This window comes from Ischnura elegans, chromosome 4 (genome assembly GCF_921293095.1).
Source record: "Ischnura elegans chromosome 4, ioIscEleg1.1, whole genome shotgun sequence".
NCBI classification, from domain to species: Eukaryota; Metazoa; Arthropoda; class Insecta; order Odonata; family Coenagrionidae; genus Ischnura; species Ischnura elegans.
The window spans coordinates 28,103,260-28,125,007 of NC_060249.1; the positions used below are offsets into that span (position 1 = coordinate 28,103,260).

Below are 21,748 nucleotides of genomic sequence, written 5' to 3' on the forward strand. Positions count from 1 at the left end.
GTCAGGAAGTGAAATTGTTCACCAAAGACAGCATAGACTAACTAAGAATGAAGTAGCCAAGTAGTCAGTTTTTTGTCACTGACCGACGCACGGGCACCAAGTTCAAACCCTGGATGAAACCTTTGAAACAAAAATCTTTACGGTGGCCCCGGAGGTATAACTGTGGCCCCGGCTCTGAATGCGAGTACTTCACATGCCTGCGGTTTGGGTCGGGAGTTGCCTTATCCAGCCAACAAAATAAGTGGCACCTGAGAGCGTGCATCAGTAGTGAAATCGATTAGATTGAACTGCTGATATTTTCCAGAACTGTAGACTGACATTGCTATATTTATTGTCCTTAGTAGTAATACACTGAGGAAACTTTGAGCTTTTCGCAGCTAATGGTTACACCAATTCAAGTTAAAGCGTTTCAAGTTTATGAGAAGTGACCAAATTCCCTCTAAAACTCTCAAATACGAAGTTCTGGCTAGTTAACATACGTGAAAAGTATCAAATTACATTAAACCATCTTGTAATCGATGGTTACTTATGGGTCACACACGTGAGTAATGAACGTGATAGAGGAAGAGAGAGAGGGAGGAAATTATTCTGCGAAATGCTAGCCATAAAGAGGAATCGTACAAACAATCGTGCAAAAAATGAATTAGGATCATTGTGCAGATGAAAATCATTTAAAGACGAAAAAGTAGATTGGGAGTAAAATTAGCTGAGGGAAATATTTCCGAGACAACTGTTTGAAATCGTATGAGAGGCAATAGACAACGAGGAAATTCAGGAAATAAGGCTAAAAGATCTAGAGGATAGTTTGCGCGGATTGGGGGTCACAAGAGAGCTAAATTGGTGTCCAAATAATGTATGGAGTGTGTTTGCCACGCATAATGTTACACCAAATATTTTTCAAGCAGTAATTTTAATTCAATATGTCTTTTAGAGAGGCATTATATCAGCTGCAACTTAAACATCAACTTCAATACCTTAATCCATAAAAATCAAATACTTTATTATATTACAACCCATGAATAACATTTGATGTGACTTGATTAGTCTATCATTTTTTTACATTTAATAAAGTAATTTATTGCTTAGTACTTCAAGAGTTTCTGGAGACCATTCATCTGAATTTTCTCCAAAACTATTGTTAGCGGGGATTATGCTATTCAATGACTTGAATCAAATACATTTGAATCAAAAAGACGCAACCATAAAGGAAAAACAATGAACCAACCTAACTAGCATTCACTTAAATGAATTCTGCAAAATGTAAAAATTCACAATAAACATTTTTTTTCAATTTAACCATTAAAAAAATAACATTCCCTCCACCCTTGCATGATTTTTCGTACAGGGACAGTCATTCTGCAAAAAAAGCGAGTGCTAGTTCACGCGTCAGTAAGATCCAACGCGCATAAACGATTTAAGCACTGACCTCGGCAGCTCGCCTCCATCACCATTAAAACAGAGGGAAAGAGGAAAAATGAATGATATGAGTGAGGAGCGCGAAGGAAAGGCGCCCATAATGGCGGTTTCCGTCCGATTAACTCACTCACTACAGTCCCAAATGTCCTCGACGCCCTTCGAAGCTTCACCACAACGAGTCATGGGGAGGAATAAACCACGCGCAATCCTGCTTTACGATCCCGTCCCGCGGGGCGATCAAAATTCATAATTCAATAAAAAAAATGAAGAGACAATAGTGACGCACAGAACCGAAATGATAATGGATCGCTGAAAGATTGCGAGGACGCAAAAGGTCTTTGAACTTCCTGGCATCTTTGGGAGACGGAGACTTTTCCAAGAGAGCCAAAAGATCATCAATTAATCAGATGATGGACGTGGAAACAACTCGAATTCATCGCGCGAGGTGAGCTCAGATCCGTAATTTTCTGATTAATATGCGGTCTTCTGGAAACCCTGCTGAACATTTGCGTAAAAAATGCTTGATTAAAGGTCACCTTGATCAGGTTCAATGAGATGTACTTGTGAAAAATGGACAATCATAAAGGAAAAATATTGAAATTTAAGATAAAAATATTTAATAAGAAACCAATGCGTAGATGGTAATAAAAAATTCACTTAATTTTGATTAAGAAGAATCCACGGTGCAGGAACTTAAAAACGCTGAAAAACTACGTGCATAAAAATGATGATTGAAATAAGCTGTCACCGTATAAATTCCAACAAATGCGATGCTAAAGAAGCACGTGTTTATCATACTCAAATCAAGAGAAACAAGTGTTTCAAGAAATGATATATTGCGCACTAACCTGAATGATTCGAAGGCCATCTTCTTTGTTGATAGTTTTCAGATAAATCAATTGAAAGGCAAAATGAAGTCAAGTTAGGAAATTTCAAGTTTGACAAAGTACTTGAGAGTGTAATAGCTACGTAATTAAGCGGAAACCAGAATTCCGTATCCAGAGAAACACGTCCCGTGAATGATCGTTAAGCAATTACAAAGTATCGGTGCATGTTATCAAACATTTCGTTCGCGCGAATTATTCATTTTCTTTGACTGATTTTTTATTTCTAAATTTTCAAAAGAAAGGCCATTACGCATTAAAAAATTAGAAAAGTCTTAAAGTCTTCGAAATGGCTCCGTAGACAGCGAGGGACTATATAAAATTGTTGTGAGCTAAGCAGTAACAAACACAATTCATATGCAGCGTAGTTTCCTCAATAAGATTTCATCAGTGCGATCACATGATTTACTTGGGGAAAATAGTAAATAGTATGACTGAAGTGCATGATATTACCGTTAATAGCTGACTTTCAACCTAATTCAATAATAGTCCTGCTATATAAATATAATAGTCCCTAAGGTTGATTACTGTCAAAAATAATCAAATTGTTTCATGATGAAAACCTATGTCAAATAATTTCAAGTTTACCACCCTCTGATCTAATCTGGTGATCTAATGAGCATACAATGTAAGTTGACGAGTAAAACGCGCGGGCGATAAGAAATAAAACAGAGCACGTTATTTTAAATGAAAGAAATGTATTCTTACTCGGTATTTTATCTGTCATGAGCACCACAGTACATGGAGCATGTCTCAGTACTTATATTCCTTGCTCTGACAGAACTGCAGGACAGCAGAAACGTTTAGTACCAAACTCATGACTTAAAATACACATAATAACCAGCCTTCCAGGCGACAATCAACAGCGCTTGCCAAGTCACTAAGCGACACTATCAGTCCACAGCGGAAGTAAAGTGTCTATGTCACAACTCTATCCATGCCGGTGGCCTAGATAATGAGAACTTTTGCGCGTAGAGAAGACCCATAATCTTACAGCGAAATTCTCCAGATTATAATTTGCTAACTAGACAGAAAACTTTGGCCTCCTTGAGGCTAATAGGAATCTTCTCTGGAATTGAGGTCAGAAACTAAATTACTTGACATTCAAATCATAACAATTCAAGCAGCTTTCCAAAATAGATTATAAAGTAGATACTCTAGGAAAGTACACTAAATCATCGGACTATTTTACGCAATAAAACTTTAAAATATTTAATCATATATTCAAATTAGCAATTTTTAAAGTAAAGAGATAATCTGACTTCCCCTGTGCCACTGATGTAAGTCAATTAAATCCGGTGACACTTTAAATAATCGTACATATCTTTTCCTAATTTGGGTTGCAATTATCCGAGCATCGATTTTTTCCAGTTCATTACATTTTTTTCAAATTTTTTTGCATACAGTGTCACGATCTTCCTAATATTATACCCGCAAAGTGTTGAGGTAATATTTTATTAAAATCCTTTCAAAGATGCATTGTGGATCACCCATTTTTCATTTAGTCATCCAATTGGATCAAAGATTCTCGTTCCTCGATGAAACATTTAAAATCTTCCATAGAAAACTGCTTCATCCTTTACAATTTGTCGGTTTAAAAGTGGTAGATATAATATGTTTCCCGTGATCCTTTTCTTCAATAATTGGACAGAGTATATTTCTATTAAGATTCTTGTCGTTTCAACGTTATTACATTGATGTTAATATTATTTCTTTCAAAAGTATTATTGAAGTCCTTCCAAGCATGCGTAGAAACCTCACCATCTGCAAACACTGTTGATCATGACATAAATGCAAGTGGAGAAGACCTTCGATATTCGAGAATGACCTTCGAAACATCTGGCTCATTCGCCGATATCATTCAGACTCAACGAAAATTTTACTGTAATAACCACAACGGTAAAATTTGCGGGGAGGCAAATAGAATTATTGGGTTTCGCTAAACGCATTGCTGGCAGAAGTGATTCACGGTCGTGGAACTTCTGTGACTTCCTCCATTGGGGTTCCGAATATACGCCCAGCACGTGGGATTCAGCAAAGAAAGGTTTCATGTGGCACATTGAGACAGGGAAAACAGAGGTTTTCATACTTTTTGACGGGAACACAAAATCTATCCAACTCTTAAAGGCGAAAAGCTGGGAAATAACATAGAATGAGCAACGTATGAGTGTCATGGAGGTGTCTCCTAATGTGTCAATTGTCGTTAAAAAAGTCAATTAGTTCCACCGATTCAGGCGTGATATAGTGGAAGTTTATGAAGGAAGTTGTTGCACTTTTCCACTGTAATTGATAGTTTCCACAGTAATGGTAGTAACCACTGTGGAAAAAAGCAACTACCTTTAAATTCGATAAGCCAATAAGAGTAGAGTTAGCTAATATTATTTCACATGAGGCAACTTCCTCTCGGGGCAGACAAAACTTGCATCGGCCTCCGAAATAATTGCGTATAAAACATGAAATCCTATGAATATTTGGTTTTTACTGAAGAAATCCCTCGCTCAATGGGATAAATACGTCAGTACCGCGCTTGCAATGCGCTCTCCTATCGTGTGTGTAAACAAATCTGCAAGCAATTGTTGACTAACAGTAATGCCCGTGTACCTGTCGATGAATCAAGCGTATTGATTTCATTTCCTCGGAATTTTTGCGATTTCATATCATCGAAAGAAGAGCTTATCAACAAAGTGTTCACGGATATGATTGATAACCACAACAATCACAAATGGTTGATTGAGCGAGCAATTTTGGTGGCTACGAACGAAGATGTGGATGACTGAAATTCGGTAAATCAGAATGAAATAGCTTGCAGTCTGTATTAATTCAAATCTATTGTGATGTGCAACAAAAAAGAGGAAGTCAACTGCTATCAATCTGAATTTTTAAAGTCCTTAGATGTGCGTGGCTTAACACGGCACAATTTACAGCTGAAGGTAGGTTCTGCGTTCATGATGATTCGAAACCTAAACCAACCAAAAGTATGAAATGGAACGCGTTTGGTGATTAAAAAACTGATGATCAATGTGATTCACGCGACTATACTCTTAGGAAAATTCAAAGATGAGGTAGTTCTCATTCCGAGGTTTCCCATGATCCCAACCGATACGCCTGTTGAGTGAAAACGAATTCAATTTCCAAGTCGTGGTGCATTTGCGATGACGATTATCAAGCCACAAGGTGAGTGTTTTGTGCTCTGATTCTAGAAACGCCATGTTTTTCTCATGGTCAAATATATGTTGCATGTTTACGTGTCAGTACTATTTGCTTTATTTGTTCTTCCGCCTAATAACAAAACAAAAACTGTTGTATATCAGAGGGTACCTAACTCAAGTGAATAAAGCCGAATGTGTAAGGTAGACCGGGGCACGTTTACGCATCGAGCACTGGGGCAGATTTACGCAGTGAATTTTTCTGAACCGAGTTATATGTAGCGCCACAAGTCATGACGTATTAATTTCGCTCTGTAGGGGCTATTTTCTGGTATTGAGCGTCATACAAGCATTGGTCTAGCGTTGCGTGAACTTGCCCTAAGAACGGGGTAAGACTTGGACCAAAAAACATTTTTTTACAGTTAAAAATGAGCAAAGGCCAACAACTGAATGCATAAAATTTTTACATTATTAACTGCTTTATAAAACCACAATGTCTAAAATTTCCTAAGTTAAGACATAAAAATTTAAAAAAATCACGGAAATAAATCCACGTATGCGTGATCCGGTCTACCCTATGTAGATTAAATAAGGGGAATATGTTTCTAACAAGCCACTGTAATGCTTATTTTTGTAATTTCATTGAATTCATTTCTTCATTTTTTACAATAAGTCAAAAATTATGAAATCAATGTAGACTCTCTTGATTTATAAATAGTGTAACTAAACTGTTCATTGATAATTAGGCGGTAGAATGTTCGCCGGGTCAGCTAATGTAATATAAATGTTATACTTTCAAGGTGCCACTATGTAGGATAAATGGAAACTTCTGACAAGTGCCTTCTGGCAAGACAAATGCCTAGGAAGGACAAAGTTGTATATTATTATTATTAATTGTAAAAGTGAACAGTGAATATATACTTTATATGAACATATACTTTATGGAACAAATAATTTTATAATATGACAATGTGATTTTTATACTTCAAATTCTGATATAAATTTATATTCTGTAACATTTTATATTTTGTTATTTTGTATTATTCCATTCATACGTATGTATTTAAAACAAGTGTAGCTATTTTGCATTTACGTTAAACCCCCATCTGAATGGAACTATCAAATATATTATTAAAACCAAATATCCATGTAATGAACTATATATTAGTATTTTAAAAAGAACTATATGTAACTCATTGACTCATTTTCAGCAGAATATATTTTTTTCTCAAATTTCTTTAGACTGCGTTACCATTAGACTGAACTGCTCATTGGGATTAGTGCTTCTGGATAATTTATTAAGTCTATTATTTAACACCCTCGTTAAAAACTCTTAAAAGAGTATGAACATTCTAAATGTATTCTGAATCCATTGTTTTTTTTATAACTATAAATAAAATGCACCAATTTCATCCTCAGATTAGCTTAAAGTGTTCAATAAAAAATACAGCAGTCACGGATGGAAAACTCATTGAATAAAATATTCCGCAGGCCTAGACTTGAGAAGGAATAACTCTTCTAGAAAACCGGTACAAAGGTAGTGATAAGAATTGATCCGAGAATGAATTCTTGAGAACAATGGATGGCACAAATACTATTGCTCTACAGGGGATTAAAGCGTATTATTAGTATCCACGCACTTGAGAAAAAGCAAAATTAACAACGGGGTGGCATCTATTATCTTTGTCATTGACCAGAAAAACTTCATTTATATAAGAATTCCAAGTATTAATGAGGAAAAAATACGAAAAAAATACACTTATGAAATTGGAAAGATAGTAACAATGATTTTTTCTCCGTTACTTTCAACGTCATTCGTGAGTCCACTTCCTATGAAATGCGGATTCGCTGACGAGCCATAGAGCCGTTTCACTTCCTGTTAGCAACAGCTGTTGAGAGATAATATCACAATGTGATCACTCTTCTCAAGAAAGTAGAGACATCAACTTCTCCCATAACTTTTCTGACAAAGACCTAATTATGATATTTAAGAATTTAACCAATTATTTGTTGAATTTTTGCGCAAGTTATTAAAATACTAAAATTTTAAAACTGAGTTTTTCTTTATATTTTTGGGGTGAAACTCACGGATCCTTCGGTAGTCTTTGATATTCAAGTTAAACCCTGCATCCACGTAAACTAACATGAGACATTACTTGTACTAATATTTTTTACCATGTAACTTGAACAATGCTATTGGTATTAACTGGGGAATACTACAGGTATTTACGTGATTAATAAAGAATTAAGCAATTGATGGCTGCATGAAATGCAAAAGATCGACTAGAAAAGTTAAGAGCCTGATGAAACAGACAGTCCTTGTAAAAACAAACTCTTTTCCTCAAATTACGTTTTTTTTAACTTCAATATACCATCAATCATTGCCACTAGCACCAACCTACATATTTATCTCTTTCAATGAGTACCTAGAAAATTTTCCAAAGCTATAAATTTACTTTTAAAAAATCACTAGAATCATTCACATAACATCATGAAAACAAAGACGTAAAATTAGCCCAAAGCAAATATGAGCAGTAAAGAGTAACGTTTAAAGAAAAAAAATGTTTCTGTTAAAAAAAAGAAAAAAATAACTAAAATAGTGAAATCGGTTTGCTGCCGATTTTTTCAATTTTAGACAGAGAAAATACATATCACGAGAGAAATTTAAGAGATAAGAAATGAAGGTTATCAGCAAACTATGGAAGCCATCTTTTCCGGGGGAAAATTTCTAATCTCCTATCTAAGGGAAGGTCAATAAACTCATTTTTAATTCTGCAATATAATTTTCTCTTTCCAAATGTAATCAGGTGTCCACTATGATCTAATGAAAAGTACTCAATGCTGAAAAAATACCTATTCAAAAGATACAATCTCACATATTGTATCCATGAGAGCATAGCGATTGGCACACGGCTCCTCTGTCAAAATTTTCAGTTCTGTCATAAAGAATTGAAAAAGAAAACAACCTCGTCAATGAAATACATTAAATAGCCATTATAACGCATTTCAATCAGAGGGATCGGGCTGGGGTGGTAGCAAGAGGGTTGGCTTCCCACCCTGATAGCTCGGGTTCTAATCCCGGCGGTGGGAGAGAATTTCCACGACCCTTGCTTGAGTGCTGTGCGGAGAACATTTCAAGCGCAACACTCCGTCCGTCGGATGGGACGTTAAGCCGTGATCCCCTTGGCGCCTTTCGTTAAGAGCATGCTAATGCCGACGCCGGGTTTCTCTCCACCCGTCCTCGTCTATCCCTTCCCTCATGGCGCAAATGACCTCAGCTGTCGGTCGCCTCCTCCAATACCATCCCACCAGCGATCACAGGCAGACAAAATATCGTACAATTATGGAGGGCAATTCTCGGGGAGGAATTCCTAAACGAAATATTCACGCGATAAAAAATTACTGTTTAAGAGCAGAATTCATAATCTAAAGTCACATATTCGGTGATCCACCATTGTGAAACGAAATGATTGAATTAGAATCAGGAAAGAAGAGGGAGAACTATAAAAATTCCGTTTACAAACTTAAGTGAAAAAAGTGAAAATTAAGTTTATATAAATGCAGAACTTGCGCAGTTCGTTCACCTTCGTCATCGCCGATGCATTCCTTTAAGTCAAACCAGTATCAACCTCTTTTGTAATCGCAAATATCTGTAGCAGTAAGAAAGTTCATGAACTCAAGCATGTGTTCCACTTCCGCGGCACTTTGCCCTCTCATCAGAAATGCACCCACACATACGCAGAGATAGACAAGAAATGAGCTGCAACCCCTTAAGTTTCAAGAGACAAGGTTTTAAAGAAGTACTGTCACCTTATTTCTAGAACAATGCTAATTTGGCATAATAAGATGACTAGTTCTTTTCATTTCCCACAATGCAGGGAAATTCAGCTTGAGGAAACACTCAATTGGGGATTTTATCACACAAATTTCGATTAAAATGCCAGTACAAACCTTGTTACCAATACCGCGTTAATTTCAGTGTAACTCGCATTAATTACCATCGGAAGAAATTCCCTTGAATCGGGAATCGAACAATTGGACTTTCCGAGCCACTTCGCGGTCCACTGCGTTTTCCAAGTTCTTTTATTCCCATAAGAAATTTTCCAAAGTTCACAATCCTGAGTGTTAGATCCTCGCAGTCCGTCCAAGATGGCAACACGAGGGAGAATACACTTCCGAGACGCTTAAATCAGTTGATAACTTCAAACCTACACTAAAACCGCATAATAAAATTAAGAGCACGCATACCTCCCTCGCCACCGGCCGTATTTTGTCTTTTTTGGTAACGCATCGCCCATTTAAACTTTACGCTACCACATTGAAATTTTCATTGAGTACAGAGTAGTCATTAATCAATATTTTCCTGTATATCAAATATAAAATATCCACATTAGAGGTTAAGTTTTCAAATATAACAAAGAGATAGAGTTGCCAAGTGCCTATATTTTGTACAGAAATTTTAAAAATTATAGCATTAGTTTTAAGTGAGTAAAATACATCGACATAAAAGCGCGACCAAGTGGAAAGGATGATTCCCTTAATAGGTAACTTGCATATATTTCAGATATAATCAAGAGCCCCAAAATTATATAAAAATATATGTTTGCATTCCGCGGTGAAAGGTTTTTATTATTTTATGACGCGGTTTGCGATATTTAATTCATCAAAGTTCACGAGAATTTTCAAATACAAGCGAGAATCGAAAACGCCCGATGATTGGCTAGTAGAAAAGTGACGTCATTATTAAGTACGAGGAGGCACGGCCATGGTAGTGGTTGCATACTTGAATACAAGCGACGGCGTGGTTATGATTCATTTCATGAGGTGCAGACGTATCGGAGTTGTTCATTGTGACTGCAGGGCTATTATTTGATCAATTTCTCCTTCATTGAAAGCGATATATTGCGTAAAGATGAAGGAATATGGTTATTCTTAGGCTGAGCCTAGCAAGTTCCTGTTACTGATTCCATTACGATACCGCAGGGTATTATAATGAAACTGTAGACATCGTCGGCGCCGAAAGTCGATGCCGAGAAATGGAAACGTAGCTGATGTGCATCTGAAATGTTTTTTAGTTCATAAAAAAGTGAGACTTGCAAGTAACATTGGCGAAAGCGTATACTCATGTGAAATGAGTATTCTTTTGGCGGTCCGGTCGAGAGTCTTATGGTGAACTTATTTTCCACCTTGAAGCAGTCAATGATGCTTTCAACTTAAAAATACCTTGCCTGGAGGGCGACAGGAAGCTCTTTAAGACAGGAATCTGAGCGAGCCAGTCTACCAATTGTTTCAATTTAGTAGCGATAATATGCACGAATTTCCAACACAATCTACCATCTTGTGACTCAAAAGCCCCGAAGCCACTTCCTATTCTGCAGAAAGAATCAGTCAATCGCACTTCGATGAATATAATAAACACAACATCTTCAGGTGTTAATAAGTTACTTTTGTAATTAAGGCCTTCCTAAAGTAACATTAAAATATGAATATTTTCCAAACAGAGGCCTTAATACACTATGGGAGCTTTTCTCACGACACATGAACCTACTCTCAAGACGAGCTCATCGTCATTGCGATCGCTGTCACTTAAAAATTCCGTATCGGAAATCCTAGAGGGATAAGCTTCACCTGCACTCTTACTATCACTGAAATCCGTGGTGAAAATATCATCCCAATCCAATTTCTATTTTGTTTTAACTGGGGAAAGAGCAACATATGAGAGAACTGCACATTCTTTGGGCAACTTTGGGTTTGACTTTCCCTCAAACACCCCATTTCCCCTATGGTGCACATCAGTCCTATCTTTATACGATGGCCTGATAACCTTTAAATGGATCCTTGCTTTATCCCTTTAGCCAAGATATAAATTTGCAAAGTACAGCGGCACATTATTTTGACGCCGACAGTAGTAGAAAACGCTGTCTTCTTGGCTGGCAGTCGAATGTACGAGGAACAACGTTGCCCTTTATTTTCATATTTCCTCCCTTGATTTTAAACATCATGCAATTTTCTATGTCCTTCCGCAACTGAAATTGAACAAGTGCCATAAATAATTCGAGTCCATCGTACCCATCGAGAAACAAGTATCTCGAAGTTTTTATTCTACGGCGGCCGAATTATAGAAAAATCTCAGGTTCAAGTTATTCAGTCGATGAAATATGGAAATATTATTTATATTAGAGTTATCTTCGCACACATAGCACACGAGTTTATCATTCAGTTATTTTTCCGTAACGCTTATCCCGACGGACGGCATGCGTCGAGGCTTTTCTTCTAATTTCCTCCGTGAGAATGCTGACGAAATTTTTTCCTGGGGTGTTATTGCACAGAGGAACAATGCACCACTTGTAGTTTTTCCTTATTTCAGCCATTTTCTGTTTTAAATGCAACGTGGCTCTTCCAAACCTGCAGCTACGACGTTACTGGGCTTGGATCTTGGATTCATACTGAAATATGACGTCACGGCTTAAGATTAGTGGGGGCGGTATTTTTTAGCCCGCGAAACTTGGGAGACTTTTGGGAGTAATTTTTTAGCGTATAAACTGAATTTTAAGCGGAAAAAAGTATATTGTGGTACTAAGTATTTACTGTAGTATATCAGCACACTGTCTATAAGAAGTATGCAATTTCCCTATTGCTTTTTTCCAGTAATCATTGTCCGTCAAGGCGCATTTTTCAAATTGCAATTAACGCGAGCAATGGTACAAATGTTGTCCCGGGGTGCGAGGGTGCAGCGCGGCCGTTAACATTGACACGGCTGCAGCGACACAGCTGCTCACTTGATCGCCGGAACGCCCCCCTAGCCACTCAAAGTCGGCCGAGCCCATGTTCCCAGGGGCTCCCCTCGCGTGGAGGGGGCGAAGTGACAAATCATCGCGGGCGGGACGAAACGAGAGGTCAGCCGAATGCCCTTACATCGAGAAAAGACGTGGGGAAGGTCAAAACGGGGACTCGGAATGAGTAAATAAGATAAAGAGCGCAACCTCCGATGTTCGAGATCTCAAGTAAACCTGTCACTTTGTAAGAAAAAAAAACTTCGTGGATTAAGCTTAACCTATTTTAAATGAAAGCAGAAGGAAAATGCACGTCAATGCAACTACTTCATATGTATGCCAACATCAAACGGGCTTTACAGTTTAACGAACTTACAGTTAATTAAACTGCAAAAACTGCATTAAACGAAGTGGCGCAGAATTGGAAACTACTCGGTAAACGTTTGCAAAGATTAATCAAAGTAGTACGCAATAAGAAGATGGGACGGAAATGTCAAAAAATGACTCGAGTGCCGAATGCGGTGTCAGTTTGATTGAAATCAAGAGAGGAAGTGTGGAATCATACTATGTTTGAAGAAGAAAATAAATTTCGTGAAATATTTTCAATAAGATATGCCTGAGACAGTCCTCTGATTAGAGTTTTGATTTAACACGTCAATGTCAAGATTTCTTATCAAGAAATTTTATAGAAAAATCAAGATTGGAATAGTAAATTATGGAATGATAGAGCGTTAATTTATCTTTCGATAAGTATATTGCCCAATTTATTGCCTGAAATACTGAACACAATGAGTTTCAATAGCCTTTCCATTTAAATCAAGGAAGGCAAAAAAAATGAGTCGCTATAGGCCACCTGATGTTGACTTTTGTGGGCTAAATAATTGGTTGTTGAATATATTTCATAAGTAATCAAAAATATTAAGAGTCGCAGTCATTTCCCCTGTCTAAAGTTTCGGCAGCCTCCACATGGTCCCTCTCTTCGAAAATAAATGCCTTCGTCAAACTTAAGCCACTGCGTGAGCTCGTGCCGGCGCTGCAATAGGTAGAAAATGCATGACCTTCAATTTATTACTATAAAGGTGCATTGAAATAAAATTAATTCTAAAAAAAAGTTTGCGAATATTAGTCGTCAACTTTGGTTAGTGTGTGCTATAATAGAGCATTTCATGAACATGACATGATATGACGACAATTTATTGGGAACTTTGATATTTTGCCGAGGGCATAAGACAGTAATGAGTCCTATATTAACTAAAGTGTGACTGCATTAATTTAATTTTAATTTACCCTTGACGAAGGCCGCATCAGATACATAATTTAATGCTTTTATACTTTAATGAGTACTCAGAATCTTCGGCTGAAAATATAACGCGGAAATTATCCCTACCGAAGCTGAAGTGTGACTAAATTAAATTGTTTTTAATCCATCCTCGACAACGACGATTATTGCGGCAATAAATATCCTGGTTTATTCACCTACATGATTTTTCTTTACACTCTAGTACGAAGTATGGAAAATAACAGAATTTATTTTATACGTTTCAAAAATATATTTAAATAAGAGCCACCCGGATTTCATAGCATCTCCAGCTGTAATGAAAGTGAACTTTTAAAAATTAATTCTTTTATTTTCCATAATGGAAAGGTTTAACACATTTAACACTGAAATTATCAGAAATATATAGTACCTTTCCGGACCAAATAGCGAATCTTTGAATGCCTAAAACTAAAACAGATTCTGAAATAATTCCAATCAGGCCAGAGATGGTATTCGAATACATTAGCTCCCGCAAAAACCGCAAGAACATCGTGTATAACAGCCCTGAAGGGTTGATAAGGTGGGGGGAAGGAAGAATGAGAGGGAAAGCGGTCCGGGACGGAGGAGGAGATCAATTGCGAAACTTTCGCAACGTTCACATCAAAGGGAGAGAGGAGGATGTTTTTGGGGCAGTTGGTGAAAGAATATTGGGGATCATTTGTTTGTTTGTCACCCACCGGATCGATGGCGGCCAGGCGGTTCCTCAACGAGGTGATGGTGAGTCCCTCCTCCGCTCCGTCCCCGTCCTCCTCGTCCCCGTCCCCGCCAGCTCCGTCCCCGCCGCCCCCGCGACGACCACCGCCACCCTCCTCGTCCTCGCCACGACTCGCAGCCGTACCCATCGCGAACTTCTGCTAGCCTCCCAGTGACGAAAACGCCCAGACGCGGCGAAGATCCGCCTCTTACTTATCCGGAATGGACAGATGTGCTTTGATCACCTCCTCAACGACTCTCCAGATGTTTTTTTTTTCCTTTCGTCCTCCTTGATCAAGAGAGTACTATTAATTGCGACAGCTTTCCAGCACTTGGTGCTCCACCTTCGCACTCCGCTCCAAGATCATCCGCTCGAGATCATCGCGCGGCGTTGACGTTTCCCGCCACGGCTGAAAGAAGAATTCACCCGCGCAAAACACCACCTTGCACCGGTTGGGGTGATCGAAGCCTTATCGGCGTGACTCACTCCTTATCGAAACAGTTCCGCTCCCTAACGAACGGTTGGACCTAGGAAAACTGAAATTATTCCAGCTCTCGCAATTTTTGTCGCTCTTTCACTAAAATAAAAAACGATCGCACGGCCTCTCCACGCACCACCGAGTTCGAATCGCTGATTAATGATCAAAATCTGCAGTGTCAACTCTTGTAATTCCAGTCCGTTTCCTTCAGGGAAACAAAAGAGATCACTTTGTGTTCATTTACGCACCAGCACTGTTAGACCAATGACGTACTCCTAGAGGGCAGGCAGGATTGAACCTCTTGCAGATCTTGTCAGTCTTCCTGGAGATGCGGTGTTAGATATATCCTCCTGCTTATCTTTCCTCTCACTTTCAACGTATTCCGATCGGTATCACACCCGTTCACGCCCTCTCCGCAAAGTGCGGGACAGCGCGCGGCCACGAGTCGGCCGATGCTGCAGAGACCTCCCGGGACGCGCAATGTGGGTTGCGGCCGTCCACGGGGCACGATCGCCGGCGTTGCGAAGAAAACGGGACGAAGCGGGAGCGACACACGAAGCTGGGAACAGTCAACTTGGGACAAGACGAAAGCGCGCTAACTTCCCTCTCGGCGGAAGCGGGGAGTGTGTTTTTTCCCTCCTGGATTTGACCTATCCCGCGCTCTCCCTATGCACTCCCTCCCCTACGACACCTCCTCCTAATCCCCCACCAACTCCCCCGGGAGCCCTCAACGCTCCTCCTCAGTCGGGAGAGAAGTAGGCGAGTATCGCACCCATCCCGCTCCGCCCGAGGAAAGAAGTCTTTGAGTCCGGTTCAGCCGGTCATCTCGGCCGCACGCTCGCTCATAGCGCACGGCCCGAGACGGCGCTCACACAGCTCAGGGACGAATTTCTCCGGGCCCCCCCGCCCCCGCTCTAAAGCTGGCGGCGGGGTGGGATGTGGGTGGTGGGAGTGGGGCGGGTTGGGGGCGGACTAGAAGGTGCGACGCCTCCGGAGCGGGAGGGCGGTCGTGTCCGGCAGGGTTCGCGATGGGCAGGAAGATACTAGGGTGGTCCTCGGAAGCCCTCCTCCCTGCTGGGTGCGGCGTGGTTGAAGAATCTTGTGCGGAGATAGGGGAGTGAAGACTAACTCCTCCTTCTCTCTGGTAGCCGAACTGCTGAAGTGTTTGCTGAAGATACTGGAGGGCCGGGTATGAAGAGTAGCGGGCTCCGGATGGAGCCGAGTCAAGATGGCCGACGAGCGCAACGACTCTGCTCCGCGGCGCGGCGCTCCGAACGCGACCAAGTTCGCCGGCGCTCTGGCGTGCGGGGTGGGAAGGAGCGTCGTCGCAAGGGCGCCGCTACCGCTCCCCCTCTCCCACCTCACCTCCGGCCGCCCCTTGACAACCGTTTCCGAGAGCGAGGGGAAGGAGGGGGAATGTAGGGAGGGGGAGAATGGAGGAGGAATGTAACGGACGACAAGAAGGGGAATCCCACTTCACCCTTCCTCCCTCCCCTTCAAAACAGCAAACAGCAGAGAGGAATGGGTCTGCATGCGGTGGGGGCCACATTGGGCATAAGGTATGGCGTGGTCGATGTTTTCAAAAGTGCCTCCTAACTACCCACTCAATATAGTCATAGATTAAAAAAACATCGATGCTTTACATTTTTCGTCATTTGAAGCATTGCATTTTTATCTAGTTTTTTTCTACCTAGTATATGAAGCATAGCATTTTTATATATAGTGTGAAATTAATTTTGGCCATGATTGGTAGAACGACTTTCTTAAAAAACAATAACTGATTATTTTTATCAAGAATTAAGAAAGAACACAAATTATTAATAATTATGAAAGATGTGGTCCGCGCTCGCAGCACGTTTCCGCCTTTATAAATGGCCTTGATAGTGGCTATGATTCGCAGAAATATATTTACAAATTAATTACAATATTTGCATCGTAAACAATCCCGGAAGTTTTATTTATAATTTATGTCTACCTACATCATTACATGGCGGTTAATCTTAAAGAAACATTTTTCCATCTAGCACACTAATAATTTTAAAAATCTGTTCGGATCGGGAATCATCAAGCTATGCATTCATAAATGATACATAAAGAATATTTTCCGTAATATTTACCATAAAAAGTGTAATTTTACTAGCAATTTACATTGCACTTCAATATATGCGAATATAATCTGAAGTTAAACATCTAGAGATATACAACTTTGAAACAAAATTGAGAATAAAAATGGAGTCCTTAAGAAGTGATAGCAATATACAAACTCAGATTTTTATTGTATATGCAGAGAATAGCGTCCTTCCTTCGCAGAACTAGCGACAGGAGAAAAAATAAAATATTCAGACCCTTTGAATTAGTCTGAGTGGCTTCCGCGACTGATTTCAACCAAAAAATCGCTTTACAATCAGCCATACAAATAACAGAAACTGACGTAAGAAAGTGGGTTCGGACAACAATACATCACTTCTTTCTCTGAGCTCTATACTCCGATAGAATTACGATATTAAGGCAAAATTTGATTTGCAGTCTCAAAAGGAATATGGTACTGTGAAATGATTAATACACTGGTCCAACAAAATGCAATAGAACTCTAGCGACACCGAACCTTATTCGGATGACCAAATTTCTGGAAAGTATTCATTGCCAAAAAAGGGAAATTTATTTGCTCAACTAAGGATAATACATTTATAGTGTATTCTGATGGTTCAAATTACTAAAAAAGCAACAGCAACCAAATTTAGATTTCAAACGGAGGGGCAGTCCAAGATAACATTTCAAATTCATTACGGAGCCAATTCTCCGTTCGGTGATTCAGAGAGGTTGAATTTGGATAATAGGAGTTCCACAGTGTGTATCCCGTACTCTTGACCTGAAACTACACCTTTCAATCGTTCCCGGAAATTGTAATATCCAAAAGTAGGATGGAGAACGTGTCAAAAACAGGGATCGATGATTTTATATTATCAGACCCGTGTGTCTCCGATACGTCAGGAAAGAGAGACGGGTATGAAATTGTTTCAAGCTTTACGAGGTGGAAATGTGTAACATCCATGATAAAATATGAACTTTAAATGGTAATTCCCACACTTTACTTTGAATTGTAAATGAACTCTGCGCCTTGAAAATGGTGAAGAGTGTCGAAATCATGGTCGGTAGTGGAGTTATACACTTAAGAGTAGAAATTTCCATTTGTTGTTTATATTATATCGTGGAGAAAAGACTAGTTCGAGGATCAGAAGAATTTTCGGCGTTCCATGGTTTATCAGTAAAAAGAACACTTGAAAGAACCGGAAATTAACTCCATTATTAATCAATTTAAAATCTCTTCTTATCAAATTTTCAAAATTTTTTCACTCAACTAAAAATGAAATGCTAACTTCCCTTTGGGATTATATCCCATCATCCTCTGGTAAACGCAAAGTTCCCAAAATCCCCCTCGACCCTTCCCACATTCTCACCACTCCCACCTAACTGAAACTATGCCATGACGTCACCATACCTTTAATTTCGTTAGAAACCAACTTTAAAAGGCATAATCAGTAGACGACTACAAAGCTTGGAACTTGAGTCGTTATAAAAACACGGCGATATTTCAGCGTAGCGTAGTTGGAGACATCGATATGGATGAGACATGCCGAAGGAGGGAGCGAGGTGAGGGAGTTGAAATTCGTACGGTGTAGTTTCGTGATATGCATTATTTTGGTTTCGAAGCATTGGGTTCCTACGCCAGTACTCGCAATGTGAAGCACAGAGGGAGAATCCAGCGAGGTAAAGCATTATCCCACCACGCCCTCACAAGGAAACTCGCGGGACTCCGCACGTGCATCATTCAGCGGATGCAAATCACTGCATTTAAATGCACGCACGCCGCGGGAGCTCCAATTAAGGGGAAAGGAGACGATGAATAGGAAGATCATTAACGTGGAACAACATTCCACGGTGTAACGCCATAAAAGAAATAGTTTCCGCATTTGGCATCTAGATGAAGCATTTTGTCCTGATTTCCTGTGGGATTTCAGTAATTCGTGACTGGAATCTTTCTGCAACTTCCCCATTCTTAGGAAACACAATACTGTTTCTCGTATATTTCATCCTATGATCATGGAATAGAATATCAATAATATTTACCTCGATAATTATAATCCATATTACATAAATGATATGGGTAGGTGCATTTTTTCGCAAAGAAAATATTACTTTATGCATGAAGGGCGAACTTGTCCAGACACTGTTTTGAAGAGCAGTTTATATGTGGCATCGAAATAAAATGATTAGGAGAACAAAAATGTTATGTTTGTGAACCAACAGACAAGTCAATACACCTTTTAGACCTCTGAACAAAAGTGACGCTAAGAGATCCCTCTTTTATTCCTAATATAGAGGAGGTATTCCTAATATAACACAATTCCAAAATAATTTGCAAAAATGGATAGGAACCACCTTTGAGTCATTTACTTGGTTGCACATGCTTCATGCCAGCAAGAAATAATAATATCTATATAAGAACAGGTAACAGAATTTCTATGCTCTAATTTTCCATCTTGACTTTCAAAAAAGGCGTAAGTGAAAATGTATGTTTTTGCTTGAGTGCCGTAATAATCCACACGCAAGAAATCTTTTACGCGATAATCTAGCATTCAAGAATTCGAGGAAATTGTGAAAACCTAAATCCATAACCTAAAAAGTATTAAATTGCATTCCGAATCATAAACTGACCGTGAATGACTAATTGAAGCTAAGCCGATTAAGATAACCCTCAAAGAATTTACCGTCAAGTATTACGTAACGTTGAAAATTACATCAACAAAGCCCAGAAACAGTTTATCGTATACATATGAGTAAAGTCGCACTACAAACGAAGTACAATATAATCTTACTTATTGATTGCATATTTGATATTCATATTGATCAAATTATATCTTGCATCAAGCCCACACTCTCCGATATTTTCCCCCAAAAACTTTGTGTAGATTAACATCTGATTTGCACGCGAACTAGAACTCTCAATTTCACAACAAGTGTTAATATCAAAGCTCATGCTAGAGTAAATAATGTTTTTACATAATTTCTAACATACCTGAAAGAAGAAAAGAGCTGAGACTAAAATAAATCATATGAATCAACAATTGCAAAAGATAGAGGGAACGTCGATTCCGAATCCGTGTATTATAAACAGGGCTGTCTATTGCGCAACTATACATTTCACTAAGAGCACAAACACTAGGCAAGATAGGATAAATTCAATGAATTTTATTTTATCAGCGGTGAAATATCTCGGAGAAAAATTATCGTCTTTCGGAGAGAAACAATATAAATCGATACCATACCTAATCTTTCGTGCAAAAAATATAGACGTATTTTGAGCTTTCATTAATATGAAAGTTTCCATGTCTCATAAAACAAAACAACAGTGATTGACCTTTCTCCTCTGCACTTTTACGATGCAATGTTTAACTGAAAAATAGTCAACAGCTGAAAAAAAAACTTACGGTAATCTTCAGGTTGTGCCAAGAAGGCGAGCCTCTGTTTGCCGGGAATCGCTGCCGTCGAACCACTTCACGTCGATCACTTGAATTCTGCGGAGTTCTTTCGGTTAGCCTTTTCCAAACTGGGGTTACCTTTTGGAAGGAGTGAGGGCAGATAAAATTTAAGAAAGCAATTATTACGTCCAAAGGTATTTTGTATCAAATATTTAAAATAGAAGCATAAAAATCTAAGACTTATTCGCAATAACTTAACTCCGAGTAACCTGACTCACTGTGAACCTTAACCACTGAGTGAAATATTCCACCGATGAAATCCTCCACCTCGCAATCGATCAATGATATCGATTTTAATGACTTTTTGGTATCTTTAAGGCTATCAATAGTCACTCTTGTTAGCGATTTTCTAGAATATTTTCTATCACTAGAATCGCCACTGTTTCCAGTTCTAAAATCATCCGAGGACTGGAAATCCATACGCAAATTAAATTTAAAAGGACAATGTCTCCGAAAACGGTTTCCTGGGGCATCATACGTTACTTACCTCCGCTCACGGTTAGCTCTTCGCTCGCGGGTTAACACTTGTTCTCCTCCCCGTAAATAAATGCTTATAGATATAATAGAAAGAAAGAAAGAAATGCTTATAGGTATATAGATAATAGAAAACCCGGTTTCGGAGACATTTTCCTTCTAAATTAAATTTTCATTTGCATATTCTGCCTTCGGACTCATTCAATAAACCCAATAAGTAGATCAACTTAACTATCCCAAATTCATCTACTACGAACAGCAGTGACCTTACGCGTGGACGTCATAGGTTGGACCAAAAGTGCCAGCATATCGAGCAAATAGTCGCTGTCGGCCGGGGTAAAAGAGAGGGGACAAAGTGCTTAGTGTCAGAGGAATGGGGCGGGAGCGATCCGGCTGTTGTATACGAAGGCGGATCTGGGGATGACGGGCTGAAGGCCGCGATGAGTTCGGCGGACGCGGGAGGCGAGGGAAGGAAGAGAGCAAACAGCTGTGAGGAGAACAGCACACGCCGTCGCGTCCACGCTCCCAGCAAATTTTCCCTCAAATAATTCATTTTAAGTTATTAAGGAGTTCTTTTTTTCATTCTCAAACCACCGGATACAGTTCTTGTTGGCCATTTTACACCGGGGTGTACAACAAATGTAACAAGTAAACGTACACAAACAACCATGCCCTGGACCGGGGAAACCTACCCAGGCGGGACTCGAACCCGCGACCTCTTGTTCTGGCAGACGAGAACGTTACCCCCCCGCCACCGAGGCCGGCTAAAGTTTCAGTTCATTAAGTTCTTTTCCAAACCTTGAATTGTGCGATGACATTACTCCGGGCAAGGAAAAGTTAGCAGTCGTCAGTGCATAGGCTTACGGAACATGACTGGCGAATTCTCCAGAATCGGGTATAGTAAAATTGATGAAGTAAACTAAAAACTAAGGAAGCAGTCCACTTTAGCGCCTATACTTGTATTCTCCCTTCTTGTTTTCCAAATAACAACAAAAATCATATAAAAAGACGCGGAATCAGGTGAG

At 39.4% G+C, this 21,748-nt stretch overlaps 1 protein-coding gene across 1 annotated transcript in view; it reads right to left on the reverse strand.

The window, feature by feature from the left end:
• The window catches only part of LOC124157184, a 277,302-nt gene extending 261,286 nt beyond the window's left edge, over positions 1-16,016 (reverse strand). The window contains exon 1 of the mRNA XM_046531716.1: positions 14,215-16,016. Within this exon, the coding sequence (XP_046387672.1) occupies positions 14,215-14,379 (165 nt within the window). The 5' untranslated portion in view covers positions 14,380-16,016. The remainder of the gene's footprint in view (positions 1-14,214) is intronic.
• Between the last annotated feature and the right edge of the window lie 5,732 nt (positions 16,017-21,748).